At 37.4% G+C, this 22,134-nt stretch overlaps 1 protein-coding gene across 2 annotated transcripts in view; it reads left to right on the forward strand.

The window, feature by feature from the left end:
• The window catches only part of ASCC3 (activating signal cointegrator 1 complex subunit 3), a 287,526-nt gene extending 273,783 nt beyond the window's left edge, over positions 1 to 13,743 (forward strand). The window contains exons 38-42 of one of the 2 annotated variants that reach the window (XM_052781435.1): positions 4,073 to 4,224; positions 4,736 to 4,886; positions 10,663 to 10,869; positions 12,856 to 13,031; positions 13,129 to 13,743. In XM_052781435.1, coding sequence (XP_052637395.1) covers positions 4,073 to 4,224; positions 4,736 to 4,886; positions 10,663 to 10,869; positions 12,856 to 13,031; positions 13,129 to 13,276 — 834 coding nt within the window. In that variant the 3' untranslated portion in view covers positions 13,277 to 13,743. Of the gene's footprint in view, positions 1 to 4,072; positions 4,225 to 4,735; positions 4,887 to 10,662; positions 10,870 to 12,855; positions 13,032 to 13,128 lie in introns of those variants that run through there. The other variant, XR_008234298.1, reaches the window with a different exon arrangement.
• The last annotated feature ends 8,391 nt before the right edge of the window (positions 13,744 to 22,134 follow it).

Genomic DNA, 22,134 nt, shown 5'->3' on the forward strand with positions numbered 1-22,134 from the left:
CCATACCTGACAGGTATACCTACATCAATCAGTTACTGAGCATCAGCTTTTTTGTCCTACCCCTGCCATGGTTTATAGCTTGTTGCTACCCATGTTGGTACAAGCCAAGGTATTTTTGATAATGACAGACAAAATGTTAAAGGATGTGTCACTAACTGCTGTTATTACTTTGTTGTTGTCCAAGTATGACACTTGAAAGGCTTAAAAGCTAACGCCTGATTCTTTCAATAAAACCTGTCTCAGTATAGGCCTCTGCTTTTATTCTCCTAAGTGCAGGAAGAGGCCCAAATAGGATGATGGTAAGCATATTTTTCATTATAACAAGCAACAGTTCCCTTGACTCCATCTGTTTACCCCAACTTTTCTGCTTTAGGTTAAAAAGTAGTGGGCTTAGGGCTTTTTTTTTTTTCAACTTGTTGGTTTACCAAAAAATATTTGTATGTTTTTTCTGTAAGTAAAAGCATCTTTATAGTTTTGTTGGTTTATTTCTTGCGCTCACTGTCCTCTTCTCTTAATTTTTTCTCTATGATGAAGTTATCCTGTGTTGGCATGAAATTGTGAGGCTAGAAAGGCAGATAATGAATTTGTGCCATTTCTCAGTTTAGAATAATATTCTTAATGGTTCCAATCTTATCAACTATAAGATATTTAGAAATTACAATTATACTGGTTAGTACTTAAAAACAACAACAACAACAAACCAAACAAGTAGCAACTGGAGAAACTAGAGAGACTAAATATTATTCATCAGATAACATAAATATTAAATACTTATCATTTTTTCTTTTGCCTTTTATATTATTTTCTTTATTTTGTTGCTACATTTTATGTAGCTAATTTGGAGATAGGGGAATGACTCAATTTGTTACCTTGAGTATTTATAGGAATTTCAATAACCGTATAAGTATCAAGCATCTGTGTTTTACACTTAGCAGAAAATGAAACGTGTGCGGGTTTCCAAGGCAGCAGATGAAACAAGCCAACTTTACCATTGTTCTGACTTTTTCACAATGTCACTGTCTTGGATTTCACATCCAGATAGAGATGCTGTGAATAAATTCTATGGGTGAAGAAGCAGAAAATAAGGAGGAAAAGAGGATTTGCCATGTGGATTCATTATAACAATGTGGAACACAGAGTCTCACACACACAGGCTTTCCTTACTCCCTACGGGATATCTATCTGTAGGCCTCTATCAATTTCTAGGAGATTTTCTATGTGAAAGGATCCTCCAGTTAATTTCAGTGTCTAGTTTGTTTTAGATTTGTCTTTCTCTTACATCTTCTCTCTTCCTTTCCCCTTTTCAAACCTCTGTTAAAAGGGGTGGGGGTAGGGGAATAGATTTAAAAAAAAAAGAAAAGAAAGAAAGAAAACAATGAAAACAGTGTTGTGCATGTATCCTCAGAAGCATTTTATGAAAATACCACTGCTTCATGCTGACTAAATATACAACTTACTGTTTTCTTCTTGCTGCTCATGGAAAAGACAGGATATCTGTACACCCATTATTCTTCATGTATATACAGCAGTCTTGTCATTGAGGAACACGATGTTTTGGGCTGTGTCAGAATAGCAGAAAGGAAAGAACAAGAATCAGGTAGTGGAGGATAGGAGAGAGATACTGTACTGTCTCAGTAACACACTCAGAGACACAGACTGTGCCATATGTGTAGGCTTCAATATATTTTAAAATGTGGAAGCGAGTAAAGAGCGACTTGCCCTGTAAGTTTAGAAGATGGACTTCACTCTGATACATGCTGAGAACAATTCCCTCTTTATCTGACTAAAAATCATGTGAACCAACGCATAAATCTACAGGCCATGAAGCTGCTCCTTTCATATGTGATTTCTAACATAATTTTATTTTCTATTCGGTAAAAATAATCATGCCTGGAAATCACCTTGGCAGGCCAAGTGAAAGGACAGAAAAAGAAAGCCATTAATGTTGTGCTGTGAGGTACTATTTCTAGGGTCACTAGGAATGTTATTAGAGTGTTTCAGGGTGCTCTGGCTTTTCCTTCAAAAAAGACAAGTTAAACGTTAAATCTAGATCTTTATTAGCTGAAAGGCACTTTATCCACAATTCATGAGAAATGAGACATTTGTGTAATACAGGGTAACACTTTAAATGTTTTTCTAAGTGTCACTGATCTTATCACCCCAATCTGGAATAAAACCTGTTGAAATTGCATTGTAAACTGCTAAAATAAACTCTGTGACTGGCCAGCACTGCAACTAACTTGTGTCTTTAAACTCAGTATTTCACCAGAATCAGTGTAATTTAATTGAAATAGCTCTGCGTGTGTAAACAACTCCTTTGTTTAAAGAAGATTTCACTGTTTAGTTTGCCTTAAGTAAATGCTGCCTTTTGTTTGTCTGTAAAACATTTGATTAAATGTAAAGACTTACATAGACAGCTTCTCCTCATTACACTAGTGGCTGGAAAATAAGTTAAAATGATGCAGGTATCTGCTGTCTAAGGAAGTATCAAACAAAATCATTTGTCTTTAAAAGAAAAACCCATGGAAACATCTTAAGCTGAGTCCTAAAATCAAACTGCAACTCTCTTAATACCAAGAAAGTGGTATTAAGAAGTGTTGAAACTATTCAATATATCAGACTCTTTTCTTGCTTTCTTAAAAAATGTTTTCTGGTATTTTAATCAAATTCCAAATTTCTTACAAGGCAAACGACTTTTAAATACATAACTTTCTACTGAATTAGAGTGTTGTAATGTGAGGACGCACACTTTATTGTGATCGTAATGGTATAAACAACAAAATAAGCAAGACAACTAACATATTAGAATTTTTTTCACCAGCTGAAATGCTTCTATAAATCATAATAATTGTTTTAATGTACTCTAGACAGGGTGAAAAGTATACTATATATGCAAATAACTGCATTTACCATTTAAAAAAAAAAAAAGTTGAAACCAAAAGCTCATGTTTGGTCCTTCCTCCTTTGGAAGAAATTTTGAATTCTCTTTCAGACTAACCAAACAGAATTTAAGTCCAGTCAGGAAAAAAGCAAGCATAACAATTTTTTCGTGTCAATAGGGCCACTCGCAATGCACAATCCATAATGAATTTTGCAGATTTAGATCTTTATGCTAGTGATACTTATAGTATACCTTTTACTTGGATTGTTGAAAACATAGTAAGTAGAAATGGACAGAAACTCATGAGACATGGAAGGCAGGATGATCGTTAACACTTTAAAGTGTGATGTGTAGCTGCATGGGGGGGGGGGTGTTTGCTTGGTTTTTTTATGTACTTTGGGAAAGCTTTTCAGATTCAGGATAGAGATGCCAAAGGAGAGACAGCTGAGCATCCTCATTCTCAAGATAGTCAACTGTTCACAATGCAAAGGGTGAAATCCATGTTATTTCTGACTGCTCTTACCCTAGCTAAACTATTAGCTATTTTGTAATCTTTCTTCAAGATCTCAAGTTTTAGGGGTCAGTGTTGAACAAAACCTCAAAAATGCTCATTAAGCTAAATTTTAGTGTTTTTATCTAGTCCAATTCAAGAGATGTTTTAAGTCCTTAGGTTAAATTGGGAATAATAACTGCTACTGGTAAGTGATATTAGTATTAATTTTTGAACAATTGTAAATATGATGTTGTTCTTCAATAGTTCAAGGATTTTTGAATAATTCTGCAATTCTGGCACAGCTCTCATGTCACAATATAAACCAATACTGCAGTTAATTGTAACTTCTTCCTTTACAGTAAACTTTGAGATGTATTCCTTTCATTCTGAGTTGGATTATGTAAAAGAGAGGTTATTTGTAAGGAAAAGATCCCACCGTCTGCTCTCACCCCCACAAACATGGTGTAAATTATCTTTTCAAGGGTAAGAGTTGATGATGATGCATGACTTAATCCATCTTTTTTCAAGGTTAATTCAAAAGATGCCTACTGCCATCAGTAGAGGTTGAAGTAAATTCCTATGTTGAAGGCCTAGAAATTCCTGTATGTTAATCATTAAATAAATGCTCTTACTTGTATGAACCAGGTACACAATTATACTTGCATTCTCTTTTTTTTATGTATGTCTCTCTTGATTAGGCAATGCTGGATGTTGCAGCACATCATGGCTGGCTGGTAACTGCTCTGAATATAACCAGTCTGGTGCAGATGGTGGTTCAGGGTAGATGGATACATGACTCCTCCCTGCTTACTTTGCCCAATATAGAGCTACACCACCTTCACCTTTTTCGGTATGTAATTCTTTTAAGCATTTGCAGGTTTGCAATTTCATTCCACTTCTGACTGCTGATTGTGTTTGAATGTCATTGTTGTGCTCGAGAACGTTCATTAATGCGCCAGAAGCAGAACTCATTCTTTCACAGTGATGCTTTCCCAAATGGAATTTCTGTTTCTGTTTTCAATATTCATTGATTAATTAACTCCCACAGATTATTTTGAGAACCATGATTTGAGACAAATTAACAAGAGATCACTGGAAGGGTTCCAAGTCCTAACAAATCTAACTCTGTATATTAATTATCTCTTTATTTTAATCCATTATAAAAATACATTAGTATCCATCTTAATATCATAGATAATGCTAAGCTCTATAGACACCTAGATGATGCAGTAATTAATGCTACCCAAAAATAAATGACCAACATTTAATAACAGAAAGCAGTATCAAGTTTTACCACCAAAACAACTGAAAACAAATGTTTGCTTTCCCTCCCTGGGCATATGTTTTGCTGTCTGTATCAGGAAGTGGAGCCAAGGCAAAAGGAAGAGTGTGTATGGAGGTTACCAAGGACCTATCGAGTGTCTTCCCGAACTAATGGCTGCCTGCGAAGGAAAAGAGAATGTTTTTGCTTCCATTGTGGACAGTGAATTGCAAACAGCACACATTTCACAGGTAATACTTTCTATCCATGTGGTCGTTATCAATGTGATTGGAAAGGAAGAGTAGTTGGGAAAAGAAATACTCATTTCATTTCCCCTCAGCAAATATCATGTGATGTTCTGTATAAAGTGCAACACATTCATTCCTCTAATTTCAAGGTACTGCTAGCTTTACGAAGGTTCTTCTCTGCCTGTTTTCTTAATATTATTTTCACTTAATCCTTGCTAACCAGTAACAGAGTCTGGTTTATGGCTGGTATTACCAGATCTCTTTGCTCTAAAGATGCTTCTCTAGGTCATTCAATCTGCTGAGTGTTATCCACCTTTTCATAGCCAGCTATGCACTAGGAATACATGCATTGCAAATGTCATCATAGCTGGTTTCTGAAGTGGTCTGTCAAACACCATTTTTTTCTGAGAATACCCTTAGTAAAAGATCCAGCGCTCATTTTCTATTTGAAACGGAAAAAGCAGATGAAAATTTCACACTTCACAGAGGGGTAGAAAAAAATACTATTCCAAAATCCTGAGGCTGCTAGAGTCTTATTTTCAGTTTGATTTTCAAGCCATTCCTGGCAAAGGACAGCTATATTCCATAGTTTTCATTGCATGCTAAGCCTATTGATTTCAAAGAAATGTACAAAAGATGAAAACTTCAAAAGCTATACTTCAAATGTTTTTTATTTGAATATTTAAAAGGACAGCAATATGTCCTGTGTTTGACTGTTCAGCTTCAGTTAAACCTTTTACTGGTATGCAAACAAGAAGAAAAGTACTTAAATGTCTATAACAGACATCTGCATTTGTAACTAAATTAACATCAAAATTTTGAATTAAGAAAATGTATTGACATCAAAACAAGGCTTCCTTTAACAACAGATTTCTAACATAATACACATTGATTTCAGTCCAACTTTGAGATGTGATAAAAAATTAGAACATTGTTATAATTAGTTCAGGGAGAACTCAGAAGTAAACTTACTTAATTTATTTGCATAAATTGCCATTCTGTTATCTTTAAAAGCAAATGCAAATTGGCTCTGTCTGATATGATGATGGTTATTTGGCTCAAAAGTGCTTCAATTTGCGTAGCAATCTGGTGTCGTCTCTGCAGTGAGGCGATCCCAGGTAACATACAAATCCTGAATTATTCCAGAAATTAGTATGTTTAAAGCATCAATTTAAGTGCTAATTGCAGTAGTAATGAGAAAAAGCAGTACTACTGTGAGATTTGCATCTACTGCCCCATCAGTATGCCTGGAACGGCTGCTGACTGGCAGAGGATTTGGCTGCTAATTAAATAATTGTATGCATGGCAGTGTTCTCGTCTGATTCAATAGATGAAGATTAATCCTCAGATAAATATGTTTGGCTGGTATTGAAATGTCTTAGCAGTTTCTTCAAAAATAGCTTGTGTGTCTGTGGTGTGTACATTCACACTGTGAATGACTCTATGCCTCTATATATCTGTTTGTAAATACAGATACATATAAGATGGAAAAACACAATGTCTTAGCACCATATAAGGAGAAAGTTTCATTTCGGTGAGTTGGGAATGGCCGTATTGGGTATAGCAAAGCCATGACTGTATTATGCAGGTCATTGCAAATGTGAAACCTTTATACCAATATTTTATATTCTTTACGGCTTTTTTTTTTTTTTTTTTTCAGAAAAAAAACCCCAAAACTATTATAATACCTTGCACAGAATTTACATTCATATTGAGACTGCTTGTTGAGTGTCTTCAGATGTAAAGTCTTTCAGTGCACACTTAGGGGCCAACCAAGAGAAAAATTCTTCAATAAAGAATGCATCTTTATGATACATTTTCTATAAAGAAAGAATATAAGATTACAGAGTTTAAGCCTAGCATTCTGGCACCAGACCTGAACAAAGTCCAAAAGAGTAGTAAGTACACCACTAAATTGCCAGAAACATTCTTTTCCTAACAAACCTTTTACTTCTCACAGTATATTGAACCTATACCTTAAACCTGTTACTAGCATGAAACTGGTAAAAACAGCTTGAGCTTTACATAAATTTGAGGCAGATAGGAAAAGGAAGAAATTTCATATTTGGAAAGATGAAAGTGTCTTTTAAGCAGATTGGTAATTAATTTTTAAATAGCAGCTCTTGAAGCTGCTCATGGATTTGGAATATTAGGCTAAGTCCTGGGGAGACAGATTATTGGCAAAAATGCTAATGATGTTATCAAAGGTTCATGAAGAATTTCTCATGTGATTATGATTTGAATCTATGGGTTTGGTAGGTAAATATATATACAGTATATATGTACATGCACACGCTGGGCATGTTGATATATTTAAAAGGAGATAATATGTGTTTGTCTTATCCTATACAGCAAAAAAACCAGTAAAATTGTCGAGAACTATCTAACTAACATGGGAGCCTGAGTTTAATTTTCCAAAAGTTAATTATGATCCTAAAACTCATTGAGAGTCAGTGGGGCTTTAAAAGCTGACAGTCTAAATTCAGAAACTATTTAGACTGTTACTCTGATCTTTGGCCTAAGCTCCATGTTTGTTTCCGTGATTCATTCTGAATCATATTTCTTTAACAAATCTTTTTCAGTTTCTAAGTCACTTAGGCATTAGGCACCTTTTAAAATACTAAGCTGATATTTATCTTATTGAAAGAGAAAAAAGAAACCTCAAGATTGAAAAAAATATTATCCTTGCTGTAGTATTAGCTGCTTTTACCCTGGAAGTATGTGTTCCTGTAATCTTCTTTTTTCATTTTCAGCTGCTACTACTTGGCTTTTTTCCTCAGTAAGAAAAGCATTTCTTCATTTTCTTCATGTTGCGTGGATGATGAAAAGACAGCCTGCTGTGCATACTGTATCAATGATAAAGGAGTACTAACTTTGCCTTTAATTTTCAAATACACAGGGCCTGGAGAATGACACATTACAACTACTTTCTTATCTAATTAGAAAGTTACTCAGAGTTACTTTGGTTTGTTTGCACTGTAAAAGCTACATGAGGACATGACAGCCTTTGACAAATAGAATAATATGTTGGGGTTGCATGGTATAAACCAGACCAAATCATAGTCTTCAACAGAGCAGCAGGTAATGCCCCTGAAGGAGTTAATACATTATGATCTCTGCTGAAATTAAACTTTGTTCTAACATAATTGTAGCAGGTCTTGTCCTCTGAGATAGTGCACATGAAAGTTTTCCAGGTAAATGATATCTAAAGTATAACCAAAGGGGTGCTCAGCGGGTTGGTGTATATTAGGGTGCCTCTACTGAACACAGCAGAAGTACACTGCTTTTGTGCATGGAGAGTCTCACACAGTAGGTGTGTACATGTCCTACAGTAAGCTTCATCTTAAAAACCTTTACATTAAACATAAAATCATTTGCCAGTTAAGGTGTTACTACTCAAGTTGTCTCATCCAGTGTGATCTGCTGGAGGTGATTTTTAGTAGTGTCTTGTGTGTTAAATGTAGCAAAATCCTGGCAACAACTAATTAATTAAGAATGCCTGTGGTGGTTTTTCTCCTTCAAGGTGCTGCCTTTTTTTCCCCCTTTTGCCTTTCAGAGTTGGGACAAAGAGGAATCTCTTTTCCCTTAATGTTCTAGCTGTTTATTTTCTGTTATAATTTTCCTGTCCTTTCTTAGCTAAGGCACTATTCATCGGTGTCCCCTGCTTTTACACTGCAGTTCCTGAGCGCTCACAGCTGGCCCTCCCCACCTTCCCCATTGAACAGACACAGCTGTTCATGCAGCACACAGAAGAGGGAAGAAAGAGAGATTAGTTTTTAGCCTAAATCAGTTTTCTCATTTAGTTCAGCCAGGCTCTGGTAATGCAGCCATTTTAATCCAACATAAGTCTTCACTGCAGTCGAAATGGGCAGTCCTGCCCTCCCTATGCCATTTTCACCTCCCCTGACCCAGCTCACTGCACAGCTGCACAAATGCTGTGGCTGGTTCAGGGGAGGAGGTGGGAGCGAGCATCTGGGGACGAGGGGAGGAGGGATCATACCAACCCTCTCGCTAACAGTCAGAATGGCCAGTAGCCAAGTGGCTATGTGAATGATTGTGCCAGCAGGGGAGGAGGCTGGACCACTTCTTTCAGTGGCACTGAAGGTTCATGCTTATTCAGAGTACTCGCAGGATTAGAGAATATGCTTCTACAATCAGCTTTAAGCTGATCTAAGTTCATGCTGTCACCAAAATGATTAGCTAGCTGATCCATCTAGCTGCACAATCACAACATGGTAGTGCCGACATATCGGGGATGGAGAGGGGGACGGCTAGCTGGAGGGGAGGGTATTGGAGAGAGGGACGGCACCACCTATTCCTACACAGTGCGACCTTAGGTCTGCTTACCCTGGCTGCTGTATCCCTAATTATGTATTAACATATACCATTACTGTCGGTGTGAACCATGGCAATGATGTCTCCAAAAAGCAAACTGAGCTTTTATTAGGGCTCTAGATCTTCTAGCACAGAAAAAAGTAATCGGAGACACATCAAGCACAATCTAAATCTAAATGAAAACAGATTTTGTTGAAACACAAGATGGTCAAAACAAAACATGAAAAATAAAATGTACTTTAGTCTTTTTCCAGATAAAGCTTTTCTGTTCCATGCCAGTATTGCCCATGCGACTATGCCTACCCTCTTCATTCCCACAAGTTCCTATTTTGACATCTGCTGGCTCTTTACCAAGACCAATATTCTTTCCTTTTTCTCCTTCCCACCCTCTAGCTTTTCATATGTGTTGTTTGAAAACATGGGTGAAGTGCTGATTCCTGTTTTGTTTTGGCGGTGGAGGGGAAGGAGGGCAGGGCAGAGGGTGGTTCTTGGTCTTTTGGCTTTTTCTTCCAGTGCCAGCCTCATCTATCTTTTTCAGCCGTAGTGAGGCCACAAATCACTGCCTCCATTCCACAGCCCATTTTTCCATTTCTTCTTCCTAACAAATTTCATTGAATGAACATGCTGATTTTCTTTTTACTAAAGGAAAGCCTGCACTACTCCCCTCCATTTTCGTCACAGCTTCTCAGAGCTGCTTTTCCTTGTCTGATAGAGACCTAAATGAGAGACACATAGGACTGCATTTTCAGGATGCCTCTTTAAGGTTGAAGAGAGTGTCGCGTTCAGCTACACAAATTGTATGCCTCTAACAACAGTTCTCTGTACAAGGATGAGAGAAAGTTGAGGGCCTGTTGCAGTTCATCAGAAACCACAGAGACTTAAGATTCCTCAGGAGGACTATAAGAAGGAGGGTTCGTGAAGATCGATGCAAGAAAACCTTAAAAAAAAAAAATAGGGATAACTTTGGATATGCAGTTGAACTTTTGGTTAATTATCTGAACTGATCCTCTGAACTCTCTGAGGTTTGCCCATTGCTAATTAGCACTGCAGTGACTTGTTCTTTATGGATTATGCTAAGGAAGTTTAATTTAAAACTTAATTATACTAGTTTTTAAGTGGCTTATAGGGAAAAAATACTTTAATCGGGAGTGGTAAAGAATTTTTCCTGTGTTCAGACATCAGTAATCTTAGTGAGGCACGTGTAACATGCTTGAGGAGTTTCACGTTTGTTTTATTTGCTTAGAAGAAAGTAGAGTGAGAGGTTAATTAAAAGTATTTTATGCTTGTGATCGAGAGTTGTACGATTATATATGATATTCTAATGCATAATAAAATATTATTAATATAGAATAAATATGTAGAGTGCACATTGAATTGTTATTGTTACAGTGACAATGATTGTATAGATAGTCCTGTAATCCACAGGGATCTGTTTTTCCTACAGGCTTGGAATTTCTTGTGCCGTTTGCCAATTCTAAACGTCAGCCTGAGCATTAAGGGCTGTTGGGATGACCCCGTTCAGCCACAGAACGAAGTACCTGTTCCTTCTTTGACAACAGACGCACGAGATGACAAAAGATGGATTAAATTACATGCTGATCAAGAGTATGTGCTCCAAGTAAATCTGCAGAGAACCCAGATGGGGTATCAGGTAGATTACTTTATCATTTCCTTCCCAAGTGCACAAGTTTCCAATAATCCATTTACATTATCAGTAATGCTTTATACAGCATCACAGGTTTTTTTGTGGTTTAAGTATTATGTAAATTATAAACACTTTCAAAGCCTTTTCTGTGTTAGTAATGAAGCAAATGGTTTTTCAGGTTGCAATAGGATAGTAAATAGACTCTTAAGGTAAAACCCTAGAGCAATTCAAGTCAATGAAAAAATTCTCTCACTGGTTTTTTACAAACCAGAAACTCATGAAGTTCATTTGTTTGGGTACTATAAGCAGTGACAGTAGCTATGATAAACACTGCCTGTGAAGTTAAGTACTCACCAGCCCCAAACTCCTGCCACTTGTGCTCTTTCATATCCTGCTTCCCCAAACCAATTTATAAGCTTCCCATGTACCTCCAAACTGCTATACCAGACCCATACCTATAAATATGTTTCCACTCATAACACATCCTCAGGCCTTTACTGAGGATATTTTCCTCATATTTTACTTATGAAGCTTTTTTGAACAGCTCCTAGAACAACTTCTACATACAATTCTTTTCCACACCTAAATTTCAGTCCCACCCCTTTGTTCCATTAAAGCACATCCCATTTCTTCTTGGGCTGGTCACCTCACTGGGCCTGCAGCAGGTCTTCATGTGCCAAGCCAGAAACACCAGCCTCTGCACAGGTTTCCAACTGCTCTGCCCGTAGCAGCAGTAACTCGCTGTTTGTCAGCTCTTGGAAGAGTTAAGACCATGCCTCCTGCATTCAAATCAGGCACTGCTGACACTGTAGCTATCACTTACTTATAGATGCATTTTTGGCATTTGCATACCATGAGCGGCATATGAACCACCGTGATTATAATTTTGCTAATGAATTTTTCTAACATTTCAAACAACTAAGAACAACAATTACTAGCATTTTTGTTAAGATATGAAGAAAAGTTCAAGATGTAAGCAGAGAACAGTTTCAGATGTTAGTTCTGATACTCTTAAGATAACTTCATTTTGATAAAAATAATAACAGATACACATATGTTCTGTTGTAAATCCTGAAGGTAACTTACCTACATTAGTTAAAGAATTATATTTGAAAAGTATTCTTTTTTCCCCGAAAGACTTCTTGTCCTGACTACTACAGTTCACCATAGCTTCATGGGGAGACTATCTATCTCATTTATAGGAAGGAAAAAGGGTCAAAGCTTCTCCATAAGTTGTTCTATTTGCTGTGCCAGTTAGTTACTGACAGAGACTGTTCCTAACCAGAAGCCGTGGAAAAGAAGGGAGCAGGAGCATTTTGTGCAGTGATCACTGTTTTACAAACGTCTCCTAGAATTTGATCCCTCTTTTGTAAGAAACAGCTGGATCAAACTGTTTCTGAAGCTTCATTGCTATGGTGGTGCTTTTTCTTCTGTATAAATCTTCAGTAAAACCTTTCCCTCTACAGAACATGAAATGAATGCTGATTGAGCGTGCATCATTATATCTTCAGCTTCCAGCAGTAAAGTCACTGTCTTAAAGAATCACTGAAATAATCTTTCCTTTTGCTATATCAACCTCAAATAAAGACTTCAAGTGCTGTTTTTGTCTTTATATTAATCTTGAACAATATTGTTTAGCTTTATTTAAAGACACTAGGTTTACAATTAACCCTTCTGCAGAGAATAATGTTTGGAATATATTAGATGAAATTACAAAAAGGGAACAGTATTTCCATTCAAGTTTTAATAGCTTACAAAATAAGCAGAATAGTATCTTGTATTGTGGGTTTTTCTCTGTGGACTGTGATTTTATTTTTTTTTAAAAAACACTTCATCTGAAAAGAAATAACAAAAATATTTTAGTCTGGCTAAATTATAGTCTTAGGTAACAATTCACAACAATGTAGTTTAGAGGTGGTTTTCATTCAGGGAAGAATGGCATTTTGGAAAGGTGATTTCTAGTTTTACTAAGCTGTTTCTTTTCCCCAACAGGGAAAGCAAGAGAGTAAAGCAGTGGCTCCTCGATTCCCCAAAGTTAAAGATGAAGGATGGTTTTTGATACTGGGAGAAGTCGATAAAAAAGAGCTCATCGCCCTGAAAAGAACTGGATATGTCAGAAATCGAAATACTGTTTCTGTTGCTTTTTTTACTCCAGAAACTCCTGGAAAGTATGACAATTTGTAAATTAAGTTTTCTTAGTGATTAGCTTTTCCAAGTAGTCAAGACCTAATTTCCACACTAACGATTCTGCTTTTTACATTTTAGGTGTATCTACACATTGTATCTCATGAGTGACAGCTATCTTGGTATGGACCAACAGTATGATATTTACCTGAACATTATACCAGCTAGTACTTCAGCACAAGTCACAACAGAGGTGTCTGATGCTATGAGTCACCTGGCTCTGAAGTAAGGTGATCTGAAAAGTCCATTCAGAAGAACTGGTTTTGCAGCTAAAGACATCTGGTCATTCTGGACATCCAAAAATGCATTTGCCTTAGTGGAACCAACTTCAAACCTCAAGACAACTAGGAAATTGAAAGTGACTACTGTATTGACTCTAGTAACACAGAGTTAGCCACAGTGGCCTTATTCCTTTATGAAGATTTGTCTTTTCTTGTTTCATCTTTCTTCTTTCAGAGGTTATATTGTTAACTGAGTTTTGACACATCAAAATAAAAGACTAAAAGATATTGTAATTTGTGCAAATTTAGGGCTATAGTCTTAATTTTGGAAAGTGTTCTGTAGCCTACGTATTAATGTAGTTTAAATAGTCAACTTTTTTAATTTATAGGGAAAAATACAAAATTTGATCTAAGAAGTGCTGAAAATATTGATGGGTGTGTTATGTCACATTTAATAAAAATATGTCCATAAGAATGTTTTGCGTTAGATTTTTCAGTGTAAAATATGATATATAGTAACAAAATCCTCCTCTTATGCATACTACATTTTGAAGGTGATAATCTAAAGGAAAAATGTCACAAATTTGTATTAATTATATATGCAGTAAATCTGGTTATAAAGGCATGCTAAATAGTATAAAATATTTCCAGTATAGCAATGATGCAATTTATATATAGATCATAATTAAAGTTTACCCTTCAGATGTATGTACATACATATATATACACACACACCCCCCATACATATATATTACGTATTTACAAGTCCATTAGTGGTTTTTTGCTGAATTTCGAAGGACTAAGGCATATAAAATCGGGTGTCCAGTTCTAGGGTTCAGTGCTAAAGTGGGCAACTACATTCTGTAATAAGGGAGAGAGAGGCTACAAAAACAGGGTTTACAACAGACTGCTTGATGAGCAAGGAAGAGTTCTGCCAGACGATAGGTAGTGTCTAAGAGATGCCCAGCTCGGTGATAGTACTATGGAGGCACTTCCACCTGCAAGACGTAAATCTGAAGGGAGAAGGTAGCAGCATCCTCCTTCTGCACAATACAGCAATGGGACTGCTTAAATCTACACATCCTGAGGTCAGTCCTCTTCTCAAACTTAAGGGGATTCAAGATGCTGAGCAAGCGCTTGGAAGCAACATATTGCAAAAAACATCATGCCTCTTCATTCTGATAGACTAGACCTTAAACTGAATATTAATATTTGAACTTGTTCAGCTTTGCATTTAGCTGATAAGCCTTACCTCTCTGAGGAATCGTTTTGCTATCACTTCCATTGTGTTTCACCAAATGAGAGAATACAGCAGAGTTGTTGCCTGGAAGCTTCCCAGAAAAAAAATTACACTGGTGGTGCTGCACCCACACAGAATCACAGACTGGTTGAGGTTGGAAGGGACCTCTGGATGTCATCTGGTCTGACCCCCCTCATCAAGCAGGGACGCCTAAAGCTGGTTGCCCAGGACCATGTCCAGACAGCTTTTGAGTATCTCCAAGGATGGAGACTCTACAACCTCTCTGGGCAACCTGTGCCAGTGTTTGGTCATCCTCATTGTAAAAAAAGTGTTTCCTGATGTTCAGAGGGACCTTCCTGTGCTTCAGTTTGTGCCCACTGTCTCTAGTCCTGTCACTGGGCACCATTGAAAAGAGCCTGGCTCTGTCCTTGTTAACATCTTCCATTCAGATATTTATACACATTGATGAGATCTCCCTAGGCCTTCTGCAGACTGAACAGTCCCAGCTCTCTCAGCCTTTCCTCAAATGAGAGACACCCCAGTCCCTTCATCTTCTTTCTTTGTGGCCCTTTGCCAAGACTCTCTCCAGTACATCCATGTCTCTCATACCGGGCAGCCCCAAACCAGACACAGTACTCCAGGTGTGGCATCACCAGTGCTGACCACCTCCAGCAACCTGCTGGCAACACTACATTGCAGCAAAGAGAAGGCTGACTGATTTCAAAGGGTCAGTAGTTAAACAGTAATTTATTTCATATATATCTGGCACCTCTAAATTGTGAGAAAAAAATTAATAAATTCTGTAGTTGAGTATTTTCAGAGATCTTCACATCACCTGATGATGTTAAAAATTTTATATTTCGTTATTATAGGTTGACTTTATTGCCTAAGAAAATGGGACTATAATAGAAAAAGTCATCAGTATATTAATGGCCTGCTAGCTGATACAACTGCCACCTTTGCCATTTAGACTGTATCAATATAACTTGCTGGCATGTCACACAGCAAACAAATTTTTTTCAAATTGGTAGGCAAAAGTTTGGTTATACACACATTTACTTAGTCTTGTGCCCCTTTTTTTTTTTTTTTTTTTAAAGAAGAGAATTGTTTTCTCTAATCTCCAAGTAAATTTTCACAGAAATTAAGCCCTTTCTTTGGGAAAATTCTTGGCTGAAGCAATATATTGTCCCTCAACAATCTTAATTAATTAGGAAAAAGAGCTGTGCCACAGTCAAACAACATACCAACATAGTGACGCTAGCTCTTGTTGCTTTGTAAATGCACATCACAAAATAGTCTAACTGCAGAGTAGCAGACAATAGCTTCAGTATTCTGTATTAATCAATCAAAGAGTTTCTGTAATGTCATTTGTACTTTGGTTTGGAAATATTGTATTTAATTTCCTAGCATGTTAATTGTTTTTAGAAATAGTTTGGTGACATTTCTAAATAATGTATTTGAAACTTTTTTTTTTTTACAAAAGTATTGGATTCATGAAGACAAAGTCTGAAGTAATACAGAATGAATTTAAGCATATTGATTAGAATCAGTATTTATCTGAAAAATCCGAGAGAAGGAATTCTGATGCATTTGAAACAGCTGCTTAGAAGGAACAATCAATATGTTCAATCCAGTGATATCTAATGGTGGAAAGTGAGAACAGCTGTCTAACAAAAGTATGAAAATCAAACAAATGAGCAAATTAAGAGCACATACAGAAATTCTTAATGTTAAATTTCTCATTCCAGTTTGCAAGCAGGTTGGGGGGGGTCCCCTACTCTGAGAGCAGCTGCAGTTAGTACCTGCCTGCTCAGATATAATACTTCTTCAAAAAATTAAGAGCAACAAAAAAAATGCACATCTTGTGTATCAAGATGTATTTAAGTCCGCCTATGTGACTTCGCCCTTTCCATCTTACCCTGTCCAAATCTGATAACAGCATCACAGCAGTACTTAGCAGGAGCTAGAGGAGGTTTGGGTATGTACAACCATCCCCCATCTCTTCTTAAGGAGCTCTTACAATGCAATCTGTTGTTCTAGAACCTTACTTAAGATTGTGGTTCTAGTCCAAGCACTGAATGTACCACAGAGGCACCATGAAGCCATCTTCACTACTGCAGGTCTTCCTCTTTTGTTGTAAATTGAATCTTTGGAGGCCCTCATTTCACCCAGATGAATTCAGGGTTTTATGCTGGTGACCCAAAATTCCTCTTCCTCATCATTAGTTTGCTTCTAGAGACCATCTCTAGATGGCCATCCTGAAGGAAACTTCAGGAAGTCTCTCATCAACCTCCATCCTGGAGCCTAGTATAAGACTTGAACATTCACTGAACAGGCTGCATTTAAAGAAAGGCAAGTAAGTTCTGTAATTCCAATTTTCTAGTTCTGGGAGGTACTTATAAAGAGAATAAGGCATCCCATGTGCATCTGCTCTTGCACATCACAGCTGGAATCCAAAGTCCTATGTTCCTCCCTCACTCAAGAAAAAGAGGCTGTGATATTTTTAAGACAGTCTGATGAACTGGTCCAACCAGCATCACTTCCCTACGAAGAGGCTTATTTCCTGCAGCCAGTTCTTAAATCATCACTCTCTTGTCTTGCTTCCACCCAGCCCATTTAAGGTAGACTTCCCTTTAGCTCCTTCCACTACCTGTAAACCCTGCAATCAACACCTGTTCAGATACAGTTATCCATATTAGTAGCCGCATATTATCATAGAAGGAATTTTTTAAGCTCATCTCTCTGTGATGTGGTATGGACAGTATTCTAGCCTACGTAGTAAGTACTGAAGCAGGACAAAGTAAGGTTATACAAGGAAACCGTATATATTTTTTCCACATCCTAAAGGTCTTCATAAAAAAGTCTGAACTAATGCTGAGAGTAGAAAAAGAAGTCTGTATGATAATTCTGTAACCAGAAAGCCAAGCCATGGGCATAAAAGGAAGCCACTCATCCATCCAAGCATGTTTTACACCTCATATGAAATGGTAAATTTGTGCAAGTGATTTTTATATAAACTTTTTTTTTTTTAGTTTTAGGTATCCTTTCTTCCAGCTAAATTGCACACCTTTGGCCCTGATTTAGTTGCTCACATGCAAATATCCAGTGCCAATTAATATGCAATATCTCACCTGGCCTCCACTTTCAGCTCCAGAAGAACATGCGCCATCTGCAGAGGGCTACCAGATGTGAAACATGATGTTGTTCTGTCACTCTGTGTGGATGCCTCATGTAACCTAAGGCATCTGAAATAGCACTAGGTATCTACACTCAGGTAATCAAATTGAGCCCTTATTACTTGCTTAGTCATAGGTAAGCAATTCAGTTGCTTAACTGCATCTAATGCACTACAAAATCACCAAAGATACTTCAGTTGCCACTCCAAAAGACAGCAAGTTTTCCATAGGTCCTGTGTCACTTCTGCTATCCCCGTGCAGGTATGCCAATAAGATGGATACTTACCTACTCAAGCTTAATTAGCTAATCAAGCCCATGCTATTTTGTAAGTAAGTCAGAAGAACCGTAAGTGTTCAAAACTCTCTCTTCCAAGCTATTTTATGAGAAGGGAGAATTGTCCTGCTCCATGAGAAGAAGTATTTCTGACAATAAGTTTGGATGCCATAGGATGCCCAGACAGATGTGAGCTACAAAAAGTGAGCAGGACTGCTACTGAGAATGGTCTTTTTCTATTTACACACAATGCCTATTCCATTGGCTATGTTTGATTCCCACCCGTCTTTTTAAAAACGTATCTTGTTAAATGACATGTCTTCTCAGAGCACACTGCAACTGCACTTCAGCAGGCTGTGCCAAGACTTACATCCGCATATTTGACACACATTTTTTCTGAAGTGATTTCCAAAAGCTCAGGAATTAACTAACCAAGTTTGTTAATAATGTCACACACTGGTAGCAGTAAGAGGTTAAGCTGCTTTCATGAAGTGTGTGTGAAGGGAACTTCTATATTAGAGGAAATTCTCTGGAAAGCAATTGTACTGCTTGTACTAAATGAGTCCCTGTGTAAATAATTCCTACAGAGGATTCAATCTAGACAGAAGAAACAAACTCTATAGAAAAGGATTCTCCACAGTGATTACACCATCCTGCAATTAAATGTTTACAATATGTCTTGTACTCAGATCTTCTAATGAGCTCCATACTGCATTAATGTGATTTGAATCTGGGACTCTCCAAGTCAGTAAGCCTGTCTTCTGCATCTCTATTCCTAGAAAATCACAACCACCTTCTCTACTCAAATCTCTCCTCAGAAATAAAGAACATAAAAGCTTCACTAAGTCTATGCATTAGGCTTCACTGCTGCTTTCTTCCTCCAGCCTATCCTTGTCCTACTAAGACCCTCAATAAAAACATGCACCCAAAGTAGAAGGCTTGTGTCTCCCCTTGCAGAAGGTCCATACACAGCAGAATTGGTGACATCTCATTGCACAATGACAAAGATCACACAGGTGAGAGACCAAGAGGGGGAGATCTCTGAAAATAGCATGACCACCGAGTGTGGGGGCGTGTCTACATCTAGATTTTAGAAGAGAAATGAGAACATGGGGGCAGAGGAAAGTAAATGAAGATATTGGCTATTGTTCATGTGCTAGAAAACCAATGGAGTAAAGAATGAAAAGTGTTCTGTGCTGAATATTATCATTCCCAATAATAAGATTCCCACTAATTGTAATGATAGCAGAGGAGAATTGGGCATTTTTGAAAAATCACGCTCTCGATAACATGATACATGTACAAATAGTTATAAGGCTATGCTATTAATTACTGGCGAGAAGAACAGTAGCAAAGGGAGTCTAGAAATATCACCACCTTTTTCTAACTACACTCTAAATCTCTACATAAATGTGATAAACAGCATTCTTCACACACTAGCAAATTTGCACCTTGGAATGGAAATAACTCAGTTTCTACTGCGTAGTGCTAATGTGGGAAAATTAGGCTTACATACTTGACAGCGGTACTTTCTTCTAGCTAACAGGATAAAATTGTTTCAGATGCCAGTAACACATGGTGAGTTCCCATTATGTATTTGTCAGCAAATCCAACTAATTAGGGACTAATTACTCATTGTAGTAGCTCAGTAATATCAGGTTCTGATAAACTGTCATCTTTATAGCTGTGATGATTCTGCAATTAAACCTTATTTTATTTTCTCAAATGATTGCAATGACTAAAGGGAGAGCTGGAAAAAACACAGAGAAGATTCTGCCATCTCCGTAAAAAGGCCCCTTCATTCACCCACACTAAAGCAAGACTTATCCCTAAATTTTTTTTTTTTTTGCTATTTTGCCCTATCTAAAGTACAAGATATATAATATAATACAAGAGAGACTACATAACTATTTAAAAGTTTACCCCAGTTACAGGATCTTGCTGTTTCTTTGGCATGGCTCTGCCCTGTCCCATCCCACCCCTCCCACCCCTGCCAACACAGTCTCTCATGTTATACTTGGACTAAGCTTTCTGGGATAGGACCTTTAGGGGAATTTCATTCTCTGTTTATAGGAAACGTAGCACAGAGGAAGTCCTGGTCCATGATTATGTCCCTGCAATCTGAGATCTACAAATAACTGCATAAGGCCCTACTTTGCTAAACTCAAAATATGATGCAACGTTACTCCAAGAATATATTAAGCAAATAAGACAGGTGCAAAATACGCAGCACAGTTAGCTGTATGATTAAGGCAAATGCCAGTTTAATTTTAGATTTTAATTTTAAGTGACTTGATTCAAAGAGGGAATGAGCTAGTCTGGGAAAAGATGGATGTGGAGATTTCTCAGTTCTCCTTGGTAATGAAATGCTCAGAACTGACCAAAGTGAAATAGTTATAGGCCATACGCACATGTGTGATGCTCATGTAGCCAAGTGCAAGTTCTGCCTTTGTGCATCTCACACATTTTTACTTGATTCCTACATGCAAACATTGACAATACCTTTCAGCCTCATCCGTGCAGATATTAGGAAAATACATGCTCTGCTCTTCTCAAGAGAACAGAGCCTCCATAGTTTACATACCATAGCATATGCATCACAAGGCAAACACTTCACACAACTTCACAAAGACCACTTAGGAAAAGGTTTAGAAATTGCAAAGCACATTCATAAAGGATTAAGACTTTGCTTTCACCCAGGTATACGTAGTTGCAGTGCCATCTTCTGCAATGCTACACAGTAACTCAGAAGAAATCACAGCTAGGTAAAGTTTCTGAAACTTTTGCTAACAATTTTTGCCTCCTGTTGATAAAATAAACACAGACATGGTCACCCACAAATAATTAACTTTCATAAAACATTTTTTTTGTTTCATGTCAATATCTTGTAGCTAGACTGCAATAGCAGAGGACTTTTGCCCTAACACTGCTGATGGTCCCCAGGTCTTGGCTTCGCAGCATGTGACATACCCAAGGAGTGCTGCAATAGCTTTTTCATCCTGTTCAGTCTGGCCATGAACTTAAAACTTGGAGAAAACAGAAACAAGCCTGCTCAACAGGTGTCTTTTTCTTGTAGCTATATTCATCATCTGATTACTGCATTCTCATCCCATAAGCCTACAAGACCTACAAAAATGGGTAACAGCTGACTCAACAATACTTTTTTTGCTCCTAAAACTGTTTGACACATCAAGGTGGAAGCACAAGAAAAGAGGAAATATCACCATAACCCTGAAGACTTGACTTAGACATCCAATTTACAGAACACTGAGTTTTTCAGTGAGTTTCACTGGAAAATGGCTACCAACAGAGGGAGTTGGTAAAGTTGGGGGGGAGGGGGGGGAGAATGAAAGGAGCGGGGGGGGGGGGGAGAATAAAATATTCTGGCTTGTGCTCCAAGATAACAGTTTAAGTTGAAACAAAGACTTTCATAGGATAAGGACTGTGTATCCTTTGGGAGAAAGCAGCTCAGAGTAAGACCATCATCCTGTCTGGATGAAATTCTTTGGTTTTACCTGTTCTAAGCATATGTAGAATTAATCAGTCTAAGCTCTAAACTATCCAGATTATGTAATTCTAAATGAATATACAAATTTGTTTGTTTTTTTTTTAAAGTGACAGCTGGGTAAGAGACTGCTAAATCATTTTTTTCAAAAACATAACTAAATTATGAATTAAAGTAGTTGTAATGGTAAAAGGAATTGACTTAATCAATTAATTCATTTAGTCCAGCCCTATAGAGCGAAGAAATGCTACCAATCTCCTAGAATTATGTCCATTCATAAAGCCATGAGACAAAAAGCAATGACATTCAAACTCCTTAGGTGCTTAGGAGAAACGACATTTGGGTTATCCAAGCTGAATGAAGCATGTTCATGCAGTTGCAATATAAAAGTCATGAGATAATGATTTTTATTTTGTTGATGTGTGGAAAGTGTTTGGGTTTTTTTTTTCCTGTTTAGCTTTTTTGGGACAGAAAAGCAGGTTGCTGTGCATCATCTTTGGCACATAGATACGATCTGGACCTCCCTGGAAAACTGTCAAAGAATGTGCAATGACAGCTCTTCCCTTTTATTGCTGAAACCAAAATATCTGCATCAATGTTACTCTACACTCTGAGACCAGGAACACTCTGAGAAAGATTGTCACCAGACATTTAGTTCATTTTCTGTCTGG

This window comes from Harpia harpyja, chromosome 3, assembly GCF_026419915.1.
Source record: "Harpia harpyja isolate bHarHar1 chromosome 3, bHarHar1 primary haplotype, whole genome shotgun sequence".
In the NCBI taxonomy this organism is placed as follows: domain Eukaryota; kingdom Metazoa; phylum Chordata; class Aves; order Accipitriformes; family Accipitridae; genus Harpia; species Harpia harpyja.